The sequence below is a fragment of the Xyrauchen texanus genome, chromosome 45 (assembly GCF_025860055.1).
Source record: "Xyrauchen texanus isolate HMW12.3.18 chromosome 45, RBS_HiC_50CHRs, whole genome shotgun sequence".
Classification (NCBI taxonomy): Eukaryota; Metazoa; Chordata; class Actinopteri; order Cypriniformes; family Catostomidae; genus Xyrauchen; species Xyrauchen texanus.
The window spans coordinates 22,945,026-22,966,072 of record NC_068320.1 but is presented as its reverse complement, the minus strand read 5'-3'; the positions used below and the strand labels follow the sequence as shown (position 1 = coordinate 22,966,072).

The 21,047-nt window shown below is 37.2% G+C and overlaps 1 protein-coding gene across 3 annotated transcripts in view; it reads right to left on the bottom strand.

Annotated features, from left to right (window-relative positions):
* The window catches only part of dock4b (dedicator of cytokinesis 4b), a 120,117-nt gene that overhangs the window by 34,356 nt on the left and 64,714 nt on the right, over nt 1–21,047 (bottom strand). For all 3 annotated transcript variants that reach the window (XM_052118833.1, XM_052118835.1, XM_052118834.1), the window contains exons 13-25: nt 20,797–20,922; nt 18,106–18,230; nt 17,786–17,948; nt 16,535–16,641; nt 13,997–14,150; nt 13,743–13,840; nt 13,538–13,621; nt 13,328–13,428; nt 11,048–11,129; nt 10,570–10,740; nt 6,366–6,558; nt 5,830–5,957; nt 3,825–3,959 (exon numbers count right to left, since the gene is read on the bottom strand). In XM_052118833.1, the coding sequence (XP_051974793.1) occupies nt 3,825–3,959; nt 5,830–5,957; nt 6,366–6,558; nt 10,570–10,740; nt 11,048–11,129; nt 13,328–13,428; nt 13,538–13,621; nt 13,743–13,840; nt 13,997–14,150; nt 16,535–16,641; nt 17,786–17,948; nt 18,106–18,230; nt 20,797–20,922 (1,667 nt within the window). The remainder of the gene's footprint in view (nt 1–3,824; nt 3,960–5,829; nt 5,958–6,365; nt 6,559–10,569; nt 10,741–11,047; nt 11,130–13,327; nt 13,429–13,537; nt 13,622–13,742; nt 13,841–13,996; nt 14,151–16,534; nt 16,642–17,785; nt 17,949–18,105; nt 18,231–20,796; nt 20,923–21,047) is intronic.

Sequence of the window (21,047 nt, the reverse complement as noted above, 5' to 3'; positions counted from 1 at the left end):
AACAAACACATTCAGAACCAGATATACAGACACCCACAGGAAATATGAAACACAACTCTGACATAGAATACAGACTACAGTTTATCGCACTTCAAAGGAGTTCTGAATTAGTGTTGTTTAAATGAAATGTCAAATTTAAAAGGCAAAAAACAAAACAAAGGCAAATATAGATACATGAGGTAAATAAATGTAAATTAAGGTAACGTATGTGTATTGACTAAATAGTAAAACAAATATAGTAATAGGTAAAAACTAATTTAAATGACATTGATAACCTAACTATTGAAGCCCATTTCTGCCACATTAAAAAAAAATTAAAAAATTATTAAATCAAAATTATGAGGTAAAATGTAGGATTATATGATATAAAATTTTATGAAGTCCCAATTCTGAAATCAAAAAGTCCTAATTATGAGATAAAAATTATGATGAAATATAAAGTCAAAATTAAGAGACAAAGTAATTTCTTTGGAGATAAAAATCATAATTATAAGATCCTAAATCATAATTAGGAGATACTGTCATAATTTGAAGATACAACATTTTTTTATCTCTTAAAATTTAGAGAAGTCATAATTATGAGATTAAAAATATCAAACATTTTGGAATAAAGTCAACATTATGAGATAATAATAATTATGAGATGCTAAATCATAATTATGAGATTAAACAGTCAATTTTAAAGATTAAAATGAACATTATCAGATGATATTTCATAATTATGAGATTAAAAATTCAATTTTAAAGATTTATGTGAACATTATCAGATTATATTTCATTATTATGAGATTAAAAAGTCAATTTTAAAGATTAAAATGAACATTATCAGTTTATATTTCATAATTACGAGATGCTAAATCATAATTATAAGATTAAAAAGTCATACATTTGATAAAAAGTCATCTCATAATCATGATTTAGTATCGCAAAATTATTTAAAAAATGTATCTCGTAATTATGAATTTATCTAAACAATTATGATTTGTTTCTCATAATAAATGATGACATTTGTTTTTCTATTTGGCAGAAATGGACTTCCTAGTATTTAACACAGAATATTAGTTTAAAACATTTATGTTTATGTATTAAAATTCATTTCAATAAAATCCCATTTTCGCCCACGATCAGTGTAGAAAATGTTACATTTGCAGATTTATGGTATTGCTCACATAAATAGATTCTTAAACCTGCTTCTAAAATGAGAACACATCACAGAATATTTCACCCCCATACTGAACCGCCCCACAATACCCTTGATAAATTGCAGAGGTCTGTGTAAATATGGATGAGTAAATTGGTGTTGAAGGGCGGCAAGGCGAGGTTTGCATTTACAAAAACCTCCGAACGCTAGGGAATTTGTCACGTCTACCAGGAGCATCTCTGCCAGAATTCACCGGCTGCTTGCGTGGATAGTCTTTGAAGTGTAAACTGCTCTGACTGCTGGACTTTAATTACTTTGCCCTGAGGCCATGTTTCTGGCTTTTTCTGACAGTTTTTAGCATGTTTCACTTTTTTTTTTTCATCTCTCCGAAGCAGTCTTTTTTCTTTTCAGCACCGTGTCTACTCTGGAAATGACCGACGATGTGTTGGGCTGTGTTGAGACTGTTTACGCAAGAAGCATTGAAACTTCATGTTACATTAAAGGATCTCAGACACATCTGTTCTCAGAATGTGTCTGTGAAGTTTCAGCTCAAAATACCCCACGGACCATTTATTATACCATGTTGTAAATGCCTCTTTTTGAGTGTAATAAAAAAAAAAAACGCTGTTTTCGTGTGTGTCTCTTTAAATGCAAATGAGCTGCATATAGCTCTGGTCTCCATGAGTACAATCAGACACAATGGTAACTTTAGCTGCATTAGCTGTGGAATCAGCTAACAAACTCATTTGGAAAGGCGATTTGCAAACATTCACAAAATATAAAGTGTGATACTTACATCTTCAGGATATAAAGCTGGATCATGAACAGTTGGTACTGATGCATGCTTGAGAATGTATATTGTTTTGAAAATCCTGTTTTATATTGACACTCATTCACAAAGCAGTCAGTGTAAAATGATTTGCACAAACATACACAAATGTATGTATGTTTTGGGGCACATTTCCTTCAAAAACTAAACTTGTCCACTGCAGTGGCTCTGATGCCGTGAGTACATGAAGACTCATATGTTCACTTTTACAGTCAACAACAGAACACTTATGACGCTTAAGAAGCGGAGACATTCTTCTTCTCACTGTATCTGCTCCAGCATGGAAAAAATGGCGGACTGTGTGTAAATCACCCAAGGGAGGATCTATAATAGGGTGAAGTCCGTCACCAGTCGTGGGCGTGGCCTGCTCTAATGTGACCTCACTTTAGAGCAGAAATGAAAACCGTTAATTTTGACACACTGTTTTAGTGGGTGGACTTTTAACATTGTAGGGTGTTTGTGTACACATACTGTCGACTCACATTTATGTACAAACACCATGTAAAAGTGAATTTTGCATAATAAAATAATAATAATATTATACATTTAAATAATATCCTACTTCAAAAGGAAGTCAATTAGTATAAAAATAGACTGCATATTTTAGAATAGCAAAATAATAAAAACAATTCAACAGTTAAACACAATCAGAACAAATTTATGTGTAAACCATCCATATTATAAATTGTCCTATTTAATGTGATCTTTTACATACACCTTAATTTATGAACGACTAACACAGAAATTTGTTTGTGTTTCATGAATAAAGCCCAATGTTAGCATTGCGTCAACTGTGTATATTAGCATTGGGTGTTTCTCCAACTTGGGGCAATTTCATGTCTCTGGGGTTGATTTTAATAAAAACTAAGAGATTTGTTTTCTTTTTTTATGAAGGTCACATTAAAACTGACTTAGAAAATGTTACCAGGCCATCGTCATTAATGTTTTGCTACTTTTCAAATTCCTTTTGTGTTTAGATTTTATTCTTGTAACGTTGTCCCAAACCCAGACATTCAATATTAAACAAAGAAAACCCATTAAAAATACATGTTTAAAACTAAATTATCTAAACAAATAGTTAAATAAACCATAGCAATATTTATTGTGTGAAGTAAATAAACGTTACAAAAATTACGACAATCCCCCAGTTGTGGCGTCTATCAAACTATTTTGCCCCTAATAAAGCTTTTTCAAAAGTTGGCGAACTTGTAAGTCCACAAAAGTGTCAGTGAAGAGCAAGTTTGCGCTGAAATATGAGACATGTGATGTTTGAAGAAAACAAAGAAAATTCAAGGTAAATATTACAATATCACTATCAAATATAGCTATTTTTATTGAATGTCATTACTAAACAAGCTCTAATCTGGCCAAATTATACAAAAAGTGTGAAAATTTTATTTAATTGTGTGTATTTTGGATACATAACATGTTAGCTATGAAATTAGCCTAAGCAAGACAAAGGAGTTTGATGTTTTGTTTCAAAAACATTTAAAATGTAATTTCATCACTGTCCGTTCCAAAACAGAATTCTATTGAACACAACACAGATATTTGAGATGTGGTACGGGAAATGAAACTTTCAGAAAAAATGACTAAAACGACATAAGTCTCCTATGATGCATGTACATACGTGACATTGCCATTAAACAAATTAAATTAGTGATAGTGTGAAATTCTTTTAAAGGGACTTAACTTTCTAAAAGTAAACGTACATGGCGGGGGAGTACATTTTCATTGGGGTTTTGCAGTTCTAGTTTAGTCATGTTGCGATGTGCAGCTCATATGCATTGTAAATACTGTGCTTTACTCTCCTTCCTCTCGCTGTCTCTAATCCAGGAGACCTGTTACTCTTACCGTAATGTCTTGAATCTGGGGGCGTAGTGTGGGCCCTGGTGGATGGGGTCGGTTAGCGACTTCCAGTATTGTCCGCAGTAACACACCCAAAACACTCTCCACAATCAGGTCAACCTCCTCGGATGCAGTCGACTCCTGCATTCACAAACAAAGGGGAAGTGATTTTATGAATGACTCTCTACATGGTCTGACAGGGTGTTAATAGCGAAGAAGGTGAGACCGCCATGAAAACATAAGCTGTCACTTCAGTTTAATCAGGTGTAGGACAAAAGGAATGTGGCTGATGCATCTAGTCCTGATCGGCCTTCTCAGTGTGTGAGACATGCAGTTTAGTTTCGTCAAGGTCAGAGCGGATGTCTACATTTAGATCAAGTGCTGGATCAGCATTTTCACAAGATAGCATCCTGTGGTCCTCTTAAAAGCAGAAGTCTATTCAAACTAGGAATATCCAAAGCTACACTGGTGGCCAAAAGTTTGGAATAATGTTCATATTTTGCTGTTTAAGAATAAAATTGGTACTTAAATTCACCAAAGTGGCATTCAACTGATCACAAAGCATAGTCAGAAGATTACTGATGTAAAAAACAGCACATCACTATTTGAAAAAACTCATTTTTGATCAAATCTAGACAGACCCCATTTACATCAGCTATCACTCCAACACCTATTTGATTCGTTAAATGAAGCTTAACATTGTCTTTGTGTTTGTTTTTGAGTTTTCACAGTATGCAATAGACTGGCTCTAAGATCAATATTAGTTCAAAAATGGCAAAAAAGAAACCGCTTTCTCAAGAAACTCATCAGTCAATGAAGGCTATAAAATGCTTGAAATTGCCAAAAAAAAAAAAAAAAAAAGATTTCATACAAAGGTGTACACTACAGTCTTCAAAGACAAAGGACAACTGGCACTAACAAGGACAGAAAGAGATGTGGAAGGCAGATGTAAAACTAAACAAGAGGATAAGTACATCAGAGTCTCTAGTTTGAGAAATAGACGCCTCACATGTCCTCCGCTGACAGCTTCATTGAATTCTACCCGCTCAACACCAGTTTCATGTACAACAGTAAAGAGAAGACTCAGGAGGCCTTATGGGAAGAATTGCAAAAAAATACACTTTTGAAACAGAAAAACAAAAAAGAAAAGTTTAGAGTGGGCAAAGAAACAGTCATTGGACAAAAGATAATTGGAAAAGAGTGTTATGTATCTTAACTCCATTGAGCTTTTGTGGAATCAGTTAGACTGTAAGGTGTGTGAGAAGTGCCCGACAAGACAGTCACATCTATGGCAAGTGATACAGGAAGTGTGGGGTGAAATGTCACCTGAGTATCTGGACAAACTGACAGATAGAATGCCGAGGGTCTGCAAAGCTGTCATTGCTGCACATGGAAGATTTTTTGATGAGAACATTTTGAAGTTGTTTAAGAAGTTCTGAATATTTTTTTCCAATTGTAATTTTTCATATTATTAATGTCCTGACTATACATTGTGATCAGTTGAATGCCACTTTGGTGAATAAAAGTACCAATTTCTTTCTATAAGAGCAAAATCTGTACATTATTCCAAACTTTTGGACGCCAGTGTACATGTTTTCAAAATCAGCTAAACATTGGGGTCATCTAAGCAACCATTCGGTCTTAAGGAAGCCCTGTATTATTATACTGGATTAGGGTTATTTTTCTTGACAAACATTCAACAAATAAACAGGATAAACCTTTTTATTGCACAAAACTATAAAAAAAAAACAGTGACCGATGAATTATGCATAATAATGGCAAATTACAGCAGGCAATTTGACAAAAGTGTCTGACAAAAATTATGTTAAAATTTATTGTGAAAAAGATTAAATGTTAAACGCATATAAAACTTTTCTAGTAGCTCTATGTGACTAATTTTTCAGATAGTTACGTCACCTTCTGTCACACCGTCTCAAACATTCTTGCTGTTTCACCTGCATGGTTGGTGGCGGTCAGAGGATTGTGTGAGGGTTATGTAAGGTGTCCTTACCGTGTCTTCCCTCTTGAGTAGAGAAAGCATGCAGGTGAGGATGTGAGCACACATGACGAGATCTTTCTGTTCCTGCATGTGAGCCTGCAGGACACGCAACACCACTGGCAGCAGGATACATCTAGACTCTGACATAAACAAAAACCGTTTTCAAATTAAATTTGAAAAGTCAAAATTGTAAATCGTTGCATCTATAATAAATATCACAGTTAATGTTTAGTTAAGTTTTTGTATGAGTCTGATTACTCTCTGTAATGAACCCATTTTGAAAGCACTTTTTAGATGTTTTTTTTTTGTCTCAAGTTACCTTAAATTTTATTTATTTATTTTTATCATTTCATGATTAAAAAAGTTATAAACACAGATGTTTTATTTATAAAGTGAACAAATATTATAGGCTTACTATAACACAATATCTGTACATATAAGCTTTTCAATAACAAAATATCCTGGCTTGCCCTGTGTTCCCAGAATTTTTTTTCCATCTGGACCACTTGTCCATGAAGTTGAATTGTGTATAGAGTGTGTTTGTTTACCTGGGTTGATGTAGATTTGGCTATCCACGGTTTTGGCGATGCAGTGCAGTTTGACGGCCTGCAGGGGGCAGTCTGCTTGGGACGCGGTGGGGAGGCTACCGAGAGTCTCACGCACAAATGTGGCCACTTCCCTTACAGTAAAAAGCTTCAGCAACTCTCTGTACACAGCCGGGAATGACTGCAAAAACACTGCCTGTGGAATAAAATCATGGTCATGTGAAGCACAGAAAACATATGGAAGCATTTTCAAGACAGAAGCATTTTTAACAATTGATCAAGATCAATTTGATCTTTCATGGCTGTTATTTGGCTTATTATGGGCAAAACAAAAACCAGTCAAGTCCAAAACCTTGACACTAGTCTCAAACTTAGCCTCGTTGCTTCTTAGATTCCACCTTTTAGACGATTCTTCATGCTTTTGAGTGGTCCTGGACATTTGTATATGGAGGTGTTACAACAGATGTGGTTGGCTGCCTATCAATATGAAATGCCTTACATACAGGAACTGTATTATATGTCCATATTCTTAACCAGTGAGAGCAGCAAACTATGAAAAAAATCCCAAAACAAGGAGAACAGGGACGGGATGGAGAACAAGACCAAACCCCATCATGTAATCCTGCTTTAAGGGGGCCAGTGTAGTGTTATATGGGGGAGGGTAGCACGAGGATTATGGGAAATTAGAACAGGCTCTGGCCTGCATTCTATCACACCCTTTGTTCTGCTCTCTATGAAGATTAAAACATCCAAACAACAGTTAAGACAACACAGGGGTAGTAATGAGTCATGTGAGACAGAGTAGTCTTACATCTAAATACATATACATTTTATTATTTTGTATTATACCTTTTTGGGCTATATTCATTTTTCAAGTTTGAAATAATACTATTTGAATACATCTGGGTTATCTCAGCCTGAAGGGACGATTTTTACTTCTGCATTGATCCTGCAGCGTAGGCTACACGTAGCAACGGCGGTTACATCATAAAGTTTGCAGTAGACTGACACGCACCTCTTCGAAAATGTAACTGGGCGTTGCGTCAACACAGACCACAACAGCTTTGATAGGTTCACTTTGCATCCAAAGACTCACCCCCCAGGATGATAACATGGATATCTGAGGTAGCATTGCATTTTATCCAAGGTTATTTTCGTATTTATGCATTATATTACTGTGGCAGGGTGGAGGGCGGGGCTGGGTCGTGATACTACACACCTGGTCCGGTATTAGGCTAATTATGCCTCTGTGAGGTTTAAAGGCTGACTGCAGAGGGCCGTGCGGGAGAGAGAGATCATTAGCGGATATGTCCGTCATGTGTGTTTATGTTGTCTTTTAAGTTTATCATTAAACTATTATTTATATTGAAAAGCCTGTTCTCGCCTCCTCCTTTCCATTGATCCCTTTACACTGGTGCCGAAGCCCGGGAAGGAGGAGGGATACGCCGTAGTAGAGTTCTCGCCACTACCATCCACCCCAACGGAGCAGCAGGGGACGAGGAGCCCAGCCGCCTGAACGAGGACGATGGCCGCCGACCGCGAGGGGAGAAGGGGCTCCTAGCTGACCGCCTGGAGCAGTCAGGGTCGCTGCCAGGGGCACAGGAGTCGCCTACCGGCCGCTGAAACGCGACGGGGTTTAAGACCGCCGACCGCGAGCGGGCAGGGGCTCACTGGTGACCGCCTGGAGCGAGAGGACCGCTGCCAGGGGCGGGGGAGACCCCTTATGTTCCCCGAGAACGCGGCGGGGTATTCCCTCCGCCAGGGGCTGGAGGACTGCCTCGGATCCGCCCGGAGAGGCGTGGCTGTCGTCCGATAAAGGGTGGAGGAGTGGCCGAGGAACAAGCTGCGGCGTATCGGAGAACTGACGAGTAAAAGTTTTTGGGGTTTTTTTCATCTCTCTCTCCTCTCTCTCTCTCTCACTGTCGCTCTGCGTTGGCCTTTATCCTCTTTTAAATTTTACAGTTTTTTGGGGGGTACTACACTGTTACAGGAAGTACCCCCCCATTTTAATTATTTCTGTTTCCCTCCCCTTGTCCCCTCCCTCGTCCAGGTAGATGGGGATGACCTGCCGGCAGACAGCGCGGAAGGCGCGCCCTCCCCCCAGGGAAAGGGGGGGGGGTAACGTCAGGCCGCGGGCTCCACGTCAGGCCGGGGGCTCCCCAGCCTGAGAGAACGAGGGAGGAATGTGGCAGGGTGGAGGTCAGGGCCGGGTCGTGATACTACACACCTGGTCCCGTATTAGGCTAATTATGCCTCCGTGAGGTTTAAAGGCTGACTGCAGAGGGCCGTGCGGGAGAGAGAGATCGTTAGCGGATATGTCCGTCATGTGTGTTTATGTTGTCTTTTAAGTTTATCATTAAACTATTATTTATATTGAAAAGCCGGTTCTCGCCTCCTCCTTTCCATTGATCCCTTTACAATTACATTGTATTTGGACTTGGTCACAATCGGGAGCATCTGCTATGTTTCGTTGCATATATATTAGCTTGTATTCTAGACTTTTAGATGTAGGCTATACAGTGTAAACCCATCTGTTCACATGCAATGCTTTAACTCAGTGTGTGAACCCTTATTGTTATGTGCCAAAGAAATCTGGCTCTGATTAAATAATAAACTATATCATTGGACACATAAAAAAAAAATTATATTGCCCTCTTCAATGTAGTTAGCCCCTTTATGTTAGTAGCTTGAAGCTAACTACTTTTTCAAATGAGTAGCTTTACTGTAGTTTAACTACTTTAAATAATGAAACGCTACTAACTAAAGTTACAAAATAGCTTCCCCATCATAAGCTGGCTTTTAAATGTAGCTTAGTTGGTCTCTTGTAATCTAAATGGGAACGTCTTGTCTTAAACAAGATGCAGAGTGGACCAGGCTTTATGTTGATAGTAAAACAATGTGATTTTAGCAATTGCAGACTTTTATTTACCATCTTCCGCAGTGTTTCTTGCAATCTTTTATTATCTTGCATTTGTTTTGTCTCACTTCCTTCTTCTTTCTCGTATTCATTTACAACGTTTCTTTTTCTCTTTCTCTGTCTTTCATTAAACCCAAAGCAATTTCTTCTCTGGACGTATTTGTCTCTTTCAAAGGGGGCGTGTGGGCATCAGTGCTGCTGTGGACACTCTTGAGGCTCTTTGTAGAACACGGGCAAAACATCAAAACAAACTCACACCAAAAATGTACAAAAGCCAGTGTGATGGGTATCTGAGGGAGGGAGAAGAGAAGACGTTCTCGCATTCAGCTCAGCAAAGCCGAAAAAATGTGTAGGACTCTTCTAATGCTTTGAAAAAAGAGAATATGTTCAAAACTGCTGTTGTATGACTCCATCACCACCATGAAATATGAATTATCCCACCTCTCAAGGGCAAAACATCTGTAGAAATTAAATTAAGAGCTTTTTTCTGGCAAATAAATACTTAATACAGCACATTTGCCACGACAGAGACCACATAGAGGCTTTACAATGTCTCACAGTTTCAGAAGAAGCTTCAGGCCGAAGACTAACTAAATTAGCTGCTCCATTGATCAGAATAATGGCTCAAAGTTTAAAAAGACAAAAAGACTGATTTCGGTCTTTCTAGACTAAATTTCACTTTGAAAAATAGCATTTGGGTGCACATTACAGGCTAGAGTTGAAAATCCAGAATGAAAAAACGAAACTAAACAATGGCATTTGAATATTTTGACAGTATATATACATTTTTCTGAGGAAAATCTGTGATGTTGGCCAGTACAAAAGTTCCCAATATGATACAAGGCTGTCCAGAGAATTGCTATATGGTTGCTAAGGGCTTTTGGTCTCTAGACATGACTCGATTTCCTCCATTAATCTAAATCTAATGTTTTTTTCACTTAATTTAAGTCTGTCAAGTCTGCTGAAAATAATATAATTTTTAGCATATCATTTTTGTATTATATTTATATTTAATTACATATATAAGGCCTATATTTAGTTTTATTATTAGTCGTGGGAAGTAGTTTTGTATTATAATATATTATTGTTATTATATTTCTTTATTATTAATTTATATTTTATTTTATTTAATTTAATTTGATGTAGAGAAAATAAATTGAAAAAAAAATAGTAGAAATGATTGGAAAATGTTACTCAGTGTATTATGAGCAAATGTGCTAACCACAACATCATGGCAACTATGCAATTTAAACTGTTTCTTTAAATTTTTTGAGTATCTCTCTCTCTTACCTGTGTTTGCGTGATGGGGCGCAAGCTCTTGTTCTCCTGTGAGAGGAAGAAGCTTATGGACATGAACAGCTCGTGCATACAGCATTGAAACTCCTCTTCATTCTGTCCCCCCGTGGCTAGTGCAAATAGCCGCCTTGATTGGATAATATACTTAAAAATGTACTCTGTCGCCTAGGAAACCAACGGAACACAACTTTTAAGCACAGAAAGCAACACAAATGCTGCCAAATTAAGTATGAATAGGCTGTGTGAAATAATGTGATTTGGAATTCAAAATAGCCCAGAGCACACTATTTCTGAAAATGTAATATTCAGTACATTATGAATATAAATTGTTTTTGTGGTTATACGGAAACAGGAGACGATAACGAAAGACTCAAAACATAATAATGAGAAGCAGAATGTGTAAAGAGGATGCGAGAACGCAAGAAAAGATGTTTAGTGTGAATCTGAATGTGCTTATAGCGAGATCTGTCACCTTTAGCACCTGTTGGATGTGTTCTTGACGGTCAGCTTCAATAATGCGGTCCACATACCACTTAAGCACCTTGATCAGATCCCTGCCAAAGACAAAAGTACATAAAATACATTTTTAAACAATTTTATCCCAGAAATGTATTGTTTGGAACGATGGAATTGTCCACACTGAACATAACAATGCTGCGCAAAGCAGCACAATCACAGCCAATCAGAACATATTTGATGTTTAATGTAAAGTTATGAGAAGCATGATTTTGGACATGTGCAATGGCGTGAAAAAATTACTGTGATCAACAGGACATCTTTTTGCTCGTCGCGAGCAAACATTGTTTGGAAAAAACTATGTTTTATCACATGCCGCTTCATAACGTTGCATCTGGTTAGGACGCAGTGTTAATCGAAACCAAGCTATATCTGTGTTTATTTCATGAAAGCGGTCAAAAAATGTATGCATCATATTTCTTATATTAATCTATACATTTTGAGTTGAAATATAATCCAGATATTTATTTTTTGAAATTCACTCACCTGAAATGCATTTAGAGTTAGCATGATTGGATTATGACCGCTAACCATTAAACCATAGCACAGTGAACTATCAATCTTTTTATGCATTTCAAAGCTCTGGCATTCAAATAGAGCACACATGAGATTTAAACGAAGCACACTTTTGTAAGTGACAATTAAACAGGACTCATTAAATCAGTCTATTGCAATGCCCTATATACAGAAACATATGTAGAATTACAATATGCTTTCGAGTATCACAATAACATGATATGGTGGAATCCTTGATGATTTCCAATCCTAGTTTCCTGCTGCATTGCAAGTGTGCTTAAAGGGATAGTTCACGCAAAAATGTAAATGCTCTCATCATTAACTCACCCTCATGCCATCCCAGATGTGTATGACTTACTTTCTTCTGTAGAACACAAACAAAGTTTTTTAGAAGGTCAATACAATGCAAGTGAATGGTGGCCAGAACTCTGAAGATCCAAAAAGTACATAAAGGCAGCATAAAAGTAATCCATACGACTCCAGCGGTTAAATTATTGTCTTCATTAGATGATAGTGTATTATATATGATAGTGTGCTATATATAAAATACCATATGATAGGTGTGGGTGAGAAACAGATCAATATTTAAGTACTTTTTTACTTTAAATCTCCATTTTCACTTTCAAATTCTGAAAGTGAAAGTGGAGATTTAGAGTATACAAAAATATAAAAGGATTGAAATATTGATCTTTTTCTCACTCAAAGTGATCGCATCGCTTCAGAACACATATTAAACCATTGGAGCCATATGGATTACTTTTATGCTGTCTTTATGTGATTTTTGGAGCACTGACAGAACCAACAGAATTTAGATTTTTCAAAAAATCTTCATTTGTGTTCAGAAGTAAAAAGAAAGTCAAACACATACGGAATGGCATGATGGTGATTCAACTGCTCTAAACAGTGGAGAAGTGTACTAAAAGAGTGAATAAATTACGAGAAGAGCGTTCCCATAAAAAGGCTAAAAGTCACAACAAAAGGAAAACTGAAAACTAGAGCAGAGAAGACTTGAACTGGAAGCCTGACACAATAAAACCAGTGAGCACTAAAAACTTCACAATTACCTGAAATAGATGTATTGTTTAACAAACCAATTTAACAGGTAATCAATTGAACAAGAAGGATGTGTCCTTGTATTCTGTACAGTTTTGAAGTTAATTTGTTGCATAATATGTGCAATTGAAAACGGTGTAGGTGGTAATGTGGGCTGCACTCTGACCCAGATAAATGGACAGAGAAAATGAAGTGTTATTGGAGTGAGAGTGAAATATGAGTGTTGTACTAAGTGAAGGAATTTGAAGTGAGGGTCAGGCTTCAACACAGCATGAAACAAGAACCGTGTTCTTGTACGTTTATATGAGCCGCTATGTTTGTGTGCTTTTCAGAGTTTTTGGAATGAGATCTACAGGTAAGCTTTGAGTTCATGTCTGTATTTATGGGAGGAAGTGTGTAAAAGTGTACGCTGATGGCTCAATTAGAGTTTGCCACTCTTAATTAGCCATACTTTCCTAATGTTGGAATCCTTCCAAAAGAGATGCAGAGCTGTAGGTGCCATACATGTCCCATACTTGTATCTTTTACTCTTACCACAGTTTACTCTTTCTTGTTTAGCTGTTTAGGAATGACAATTTCAATCCTACTTCCTCTTTATTACTTCATTGGGTTCGCCAAGCTTTTGATGAAACAAAATTTGCGTTTCATGTAGCAAAAACCAACTTACCTGTATGACAGGGCTCCTGCAAAGTGGCTTTCAATGTAGGTGTCCATGACTGGTTTGAAATGCTGAAACTTGCTGTCCTGGAGCAAGTTTATAATGTGTACCTGAATAACAAATTTTGCACATAATCAGCGAGAAGTAAAATGATAATTTCGCTGATACCACAGGTTTTAAAAATATGTACTATTAATTATAAAAAAAAACTGTGCCTACCAGACAATCAAACACCTTGAGTGCATATCTCTGTGAGCTCTCATCCAAAATACCAAAAAGTGTGTCCAGTGTATCCTGTAAAAACTGATAAAGATGTTTAGATTTCAATAAGTCAGTTAAGTAAGGTTTGTAAAACTGTGCCCATTAGGGCAAAGATTACTATGAGTGACATGTTCTTTAACCAAGTCTCTGGAGTGCAGCTGACCTTCACTATTTCTGATCCATCAATCTCTTTGAGTTTAGACAGACTGTCACTGATTCTCTCCGGGTGAGCTCTCCACTTCAGTAAGTCCAGCATATCACCTGCAGAACAACCAATAAACAGTGTCATTTACATTACAATATTTGTATTACAATGTTTTACCCAGCTGTTTGGACTCTGGAATACTTGATTCTTATTGAGACATTCTGCTTTCTATCCTATATTGTCCTATTTGATCTTAAAGACACACATATTACCGTTTTGAGTGAGCTTGGTGGAACACAGGAAAGATGTGATCCAGAGAGACTCTTTACTGCCTTTCAGTGTTTGGTTGTTGCCGGGCAGATTTGATTTGGAGAAGGGCAGTTTGAGGTAGCGAGCACAGTCTTGCAGGTTAGCATTCTCTTCGCACTGGAAAACAGGGAGGGGAAAAAAAAGAACTTTCTATTTGAAACAATTAAAAAAATTATCTTTTTTTTTTTGGTCATCCTTTTTTTCCATTTACTTGCCAGAAACATTAAAAAGGCCTTGGACCACAACACATCACATTTTTCAGGAATAGGGTACAAATTGTTCAATTACATTTATTTTATTATGTATTAGATAAACTTTTATGAAAAAATAAATGCAAATTTTAAGCAAGAAAAGTTTTTTTTTTTACTATTATTAAAAATTATTATTATTATTATTATTATTATTTATTTTAATTGTTATTTAAAAAAATAAGTTTTAAGTTTATTTTAATTTATCAACATTTGGGCTCAAACTAGTTAACCATTATGTGATTAGGTCAGCTTCATTTAGACAATTAAATTGTATTAATTGTATTAATTTAATAACAAAAAACAGATTATTAAACTCTTAATGCATGTCCCAAATTTTGGTAATAGGGTTGCAAACATTTGTAAACTCCTTTAAAATAAATGTTATATAAAACACTTCCTTATAATATAATCCTGAGTCAAACAACCTTATTTTCTAAAGGTTATGCAGCTCACAGGTCATTTGTTGAAGAAAGAAAGAAAAAAAAAAAAGCCACATTTTGTAGCCTTTACATGTAGAGTGTCCGTTTTTAATCAAAGTCACAGTTGCTCATGTTTAACACCCTTTCAACAAATCCTGAAATATCAGTCCATATGTTGTACTTGACTAATGTCAGTGTGCAGTATTACAGCTCACGGTGATCTCTAAAGTGAGGCTGTGCGTTACGCTGAGAAATTTGTGTAAATGACAGAGCTCAAGCAAACTGCTCCATTTTTCAGTGTGTGTAAATAGGCCATGAGATGCTCTTAGAGTCTTATTATGTCTGTATATGGGATAAGCCTTATAGTTGCTAGAAATACAGTAACTTATTTATACTTGGGATGTGTATATATACAGTAAATTTAAAGGGGACACACAGTATGGAAAACCAGATTTGTATTGCTCTTCAGAAATAAAAGTGTTAAATGTACTATTAAATGTACATTAATGAATTCATATTTGTAACAACTACTAATGGAGTGTAAGGGTTGACATCACTACATCACAGGGCAAATAGCACAAAGAGCAGCTGCTTTTTGTGTGTGTGTGTGTGTGTGTGTGTGTGTGTGTGTGTGTACTGCTTCAAACCTATTGAATCCACAAACACTTCCACAGACTGCAATTACGAGAGCTGGGCAAATAACATGCTGTTAAATTGGGAGTGCCTGAAGGATGTGTTCTTGGACATGGTTATTTAACTATTAAAACTTTTTAATAAGGAGGCATTTTTTTAAAGGCTTTTTAATGTGTGAAGGAACAGAATGAAAAAACAAAGCATGCAAAATCATATGCACATCATCTAGGACAATTTGTCATTTGAAATAGTGGGACTTTTAAATAGTATTTTTGTAGATGTTGAACACACACACACACACACACACACACACACACACACACACACACACACACACATATATATACATACATAAAACACTGCTTCTCACACACACATCAGAATAAACCAAATTATCAAACAGTCTAAAAATACATATCTGGAACATTGGGATCAGGAAACTAAAACACAAAGTAAATTACAATTCTATCGAACTTTGAAATCAAATTATGAATTGGCAGAATATCTGAGAGACACAAAGCAGAGACGGATCCTGAGCAAGTACAGGCTGAGTGAACACAGCCTAGCCATCGAGACCGGCAGACACAGAAAGAGCTGGTTACCCCGAGAGCAAAGGGTGTGTGTTCAGTGTAGGACAGGAGAGGTCGAGACAGAGACACACTTCCTCCTTCACTGTCACAAATACAGCTCAGTCAGAGAATTCTACTTCAACAAACTCACTGACTTCATACAGGACTTTACAGCCATGACTGAAATAGATCAGATAAAGACCTTACTAGGAGAGGGACCGACAGCAGCACTGGCTGCCAGATACGTGTGTTTGTGCCACAGCCTGAGAGACAGCAGGTGAATGTGTGTGTGTGCGTTTGTGTGTCTGACCTCAGTGTGTTTCCCTACTGTCCACCACAGTGACCCTCAGTAATGTATGTGTGTGTGTGTGTGTGTGTGTGTGTATGTATGTATATGTGTGTTAAAACAGTGTGGTATCGAATGTTCACAGATATTGTAATCTGTTACACTGTTAAGTTGTACAATGAATTTAATTTGTACATTTAAATTTAAGTTATATACTTTATTATTTTGATGTCTTAATAATTACTCTATGTGTTCCAAGCTTTGGCAATATTGTAATATGTACAGTCATGCCAATAAAGCAATTTGAATTTATAAAACACACAATACATTTTGACAGTCATACCTTATGAACAATGAGCTCGTGGGTGCCATCGGGCAAAGTCCTCCCATCATCTTGCATTAGAGGAACGAATGAGAATCCAAAGAGCTTCTTTTCCCCCTTGTCTTTTGCTGGAGAAAAAAACCCTGAATATTACACACAACACAAACTAAAAATTCCCCCCAAACCAAAATCATAAAATACTAAACAGTACTGATCCTGCAACTAAACATTCAAGTTTACATTAGATTGTTAGGCCTAGTGATCGACTGATATCTTTTGGTTCGATATCTAGCAGTGGTTCCCAACCTTTTTTCTGCAACGGCACACTTTTTACAATTAAAAAAATCCCACGGCACACCACTATCCCACATAACCATTTTTGATAGTTTTCCTTTTCAAGAACTTGTCCATGTTTTCTGTCTTAGTCTTAGTAGCATGTTTACTTGTAATGTTTGAAATTTGGCTATGTAAAAAACGCAAGTCACATAGGCGTGCTGTATAATGAGGTCACAGGTGACAAGAGCGCTAATTGGGTAATAAAAAAAAAAAACAACAAATGTAAATATTTTCCAATTTGTTCTTGTAACACCACAGCAAAAAACATGTGTTAGGGCCCAAGCACCGATGGGGTGAGGACCCTGTTGTTTTTCTAGGCATTTATAATTTTTTTTTCCCAAATTAATCAAATTTTTGAGGGCCTAAACATACTGGAAAACTCAAGAAACTTTGCACATGCATCAGAAGTGGTGAAAATGTACATATGAAATTGATTTCAGAATTAGGTGTGGCAAAATGGCTCTATAGCGCCACCTACAAACTTTAAATGTGCACTTTGAGCTACGTTTCACCTACACGTATGAAAATCTGTACACACGTGTAACATGCCAATACCTACAAAAATGTCTCTTGGACCCATGCCCTAAACTCAATAGGAAGTCAGCCATTTTGATTTGTCTCTTCAATTTTTGCTTAGTTTTTGACATTTCCAGGCCTCGTACTTTAAGGAGCTCCACCTAAATTAAATCAGATCTACTTCATATTTGGTTCTAATTCTAATCTAAAGGCCTTGGCGGTGCTAAATTGCGAAGCTTTTGAGTTTTCTTTGAATGCTGTGTCCGTGGCGGCCAGACATATTTCGATGTTTCGCCATGAAACAAGAAGTTGTTATAACTCAAACATAAAATGTCCAATCTGCCCCAAACTTTACATGTTTTATAAGAGTCCCGGACTGAAAACTTCGATATGCCAATATTCAGTTATAGTCAGGCTTACTGGAACAGTGACGGAACTCAAAACGGACATGCGAGCCGTGGAACAGGTCGACAGGGATGGGCAGCTTGATTAGTTCCGCCCACCGTGGACTGTTGTTGTGGTACAGAACAAAGGTGTGATACTCGTCTCCGCCTGGCTCGCCCGACCCAACAGCCACAAAACCCTGCCGAAATATAAAGAGTAAAATGGCATGAGCACAAATCACAAACATCTCAAAGCTTCATAGAGACTGTGAGCAATCTCTATGAACACTGGCAAAGCATATGCAGAATTTTATCATCTAAAAAACGAAGTAATTTTGGCACTGCTCAAGAAATGACCTTGAGAATTTGTCCATCAGCATCCAGCGCGTAGACTGTGACCTCCACGTTTCTCGCCACACTCTTCCCTCCTTTCTCGAACTCCCCCTTCTCCAGCGTGATGTACAGATCATTCCTCATTTCACCTTTAAAAGAGCAAAAGCAGGCCTAATTTCAGTGGCTCAAGTTCTTGCTTTACACACCTGCAACCTTTCTGTTTCCAAGCCAGATCCCACATGTTTAAGGTATCATTTAGTATGTCCAAAGGAGGACGTTATGCATTGAAGTGTAATACTTGGGGTTAGAGGTTTGTTTAAAGTAGCAATAGCAAAAGTGATCCTTACCACTAACTAATCTTTAAGCATAAAAAGCATGGCTTCAGACTCACAAAGCACAAACACACACTCATGTGAAAAGTTAAGCACTCCTGAATGCCCTCACCAGGTGCATCCTGTGACACACAGTTAAGATTGCTGACAGAGGAGCCAAGAACACACACATTTTCTCAATACACAGGATGTGCATCTCCTTTCTCACACCTTGTCAGTTGTAATCGAATGTCCACACATTAACACACATATTGGCATTCAGAAACTCACACATCAACAGCCATGCACACGCATTTTCACTTTATATAATTAACATGCATATCAAGGTCAAATGTAGCAAGCAAATGATTCTGCGCTACCACGTTTTCACAATTTGCAGCATAGTTGCACTACATCTAGCTATTGAAAATAGTCTTTTGTAAACAACCCCTAAGAAATGCAGGTGACACCAAAACCAGCATAATTACTAGGGATGTGCATGGATAGTTGTTATTCGGTTAACAGTTCAGCAAACCTCTATTTGAATAGCAAAATCAAAATTTGGTTATTCTACAAGTGCAATAGAGGTCTTCAACGCAATCCGAGCCTGTCGAATAACAGGATTCTGGAGTGGTGGTGGCGTAGTGGCTAAAGCACAGGGCTGTTAATCAGAAGGTCGCTGGTTCTAACCCCACGGAGTGGAGTGGTGGTGGCGTAGTGGCTAAAGCACAGGGCTGTTAATCAGAAGGTTGCTGGTTCTAACCCCACGGCCACCACCATTGTGTCCTTGAGCAAGGCACTTAACTCCAGGTTGCTCCGGGGGGATTGTCCCTGTAATAAGTGCACTGTAAGTCGCTTTGGATAAAAGCGTCTGCCAAATGCATAAATGTAAATATAAATGTAGGATGATTTTATAATATTCTACATATCAGAATATTCCTTCTGCTCTGACAGTGTTCCCCAACTATGAGGATTTTTTTTTCCAGAAGGGCAATGCTCGTGCCACACAGCCAGGTCAATCAAGGTATGGATGGAGGACCACTGGATCAAGATCCTGTCATGGCCATTCCAATCTCTAGACCTGAACCCCATTGAAAACCTCAGGAATGTGATCAAGAGGAAGATGGATGGCCACAAGCCATCAAACTATGTGGAGCTGCTTGAATTTTTGCACCAGGAGTGGCATAAATCACCCAACATCAATGTGAAAGACTGGTAGAGAACATGCCAAGACACATGAAAGCTTTGATTAAAAATCAGGGTTATTAAACCAAATATTGATTTCTGAACTGTTCATAAGTTAAAACATCAGTATTGTGCTGTTTAAAAATTTATATGAACTTGTATATGAAATGTATTTTGTATTATTCAAGGTCTGAAAACATGGCATCTTTTTTTTTTTTTTTTGAGCAGTTGTGAATTTCTGCAAATAAATGCTCTAAATGACAATATTTTTATTTGGAATTTGGGAGAAATGTTGTCAGTACTTTATAGAATAAAACTAAATTTTCATTTTACTCAAACACATACCTATAAATAGTAAATCCGGAGAAACAGATAATTTCGCAGTGGTCTCTTTATTTTTTCCAGAGCTGTATATATAATTTGTTTTCCTTTGAATGCATTGTAACGTGAAACAAAAGGAGTCAAAAAAACTTCCGCTACCTCAACCACAGGGGAGGAGGAAGTGTGTGTTCCTGTTTAAGTGTGTTTAATGGTTTGTGTTTAAAGTGTGTGTTCCCACATAAAGTCATTTTCAGATGGAAGACAGACTTTAAGCCAGTAGTCATGCCAACTAATGACCATATGACCGTTGCTGTGGTAACAATTAAATATATGAAGTAAAGTCACAGTTAGTTACTTGGAGATGAGACACAGATTTGGTGAACGAGAATGAATTGTATAATATGCACACACACACACACACACACACACACACACACACACACACACACACACAAAGATCAGCCAAGAGCAACAGACTATTAATAAATCAGACATCCTTAAGGCACAGTTATTATGAGTGAAGTCGCATTCATACAGCAGAGGCAATAGGTGGGCTTCTCATGCAACCAAACATCTGAGTCAATAATTGAAAGAGGCAAAAAGAATAATCTTATTTAAAGATGCCTTTGGATGGTTGGAGGCCATTTGATGGATATTCCACACAAAAATAGCAAGCTCTTTGCACTTGTTTTTAGCAGTCCATTTCTTCCTACAAAGAACTAGATGATATCCTGAAGCAGAATTGCATGATCATCTTTGTTTTTAGAGTTAAAACCATGAAATAATCGTTTGTTATTGCTTCTTAACAATGGGAAAGTCTTACCATGAAGTGTACACACATTTCCAAAATGTAATCAGTGAAACAGAATGACTGTGAATCAATTGGCTTTTTATTCACCTGGCATGATAACATCAGAGAAGCCCAGTTTTTTGGTGACGGAGACTCCTCTGGTGAAGAGGACCATGTATTCTCTCCGCAACTGTTCGATGTCGCCATGTAACAACTGGAGAGCCACTGCTAGGCCTGGACAGAAAAACAATACAAACACATACATTAGATTCATAGTAAAACTATGCCATACAGAATACAGTTCACTAATTGCAGATGATTATTCACATGTTTTATTAATCACTTCTAAATGACAGGGC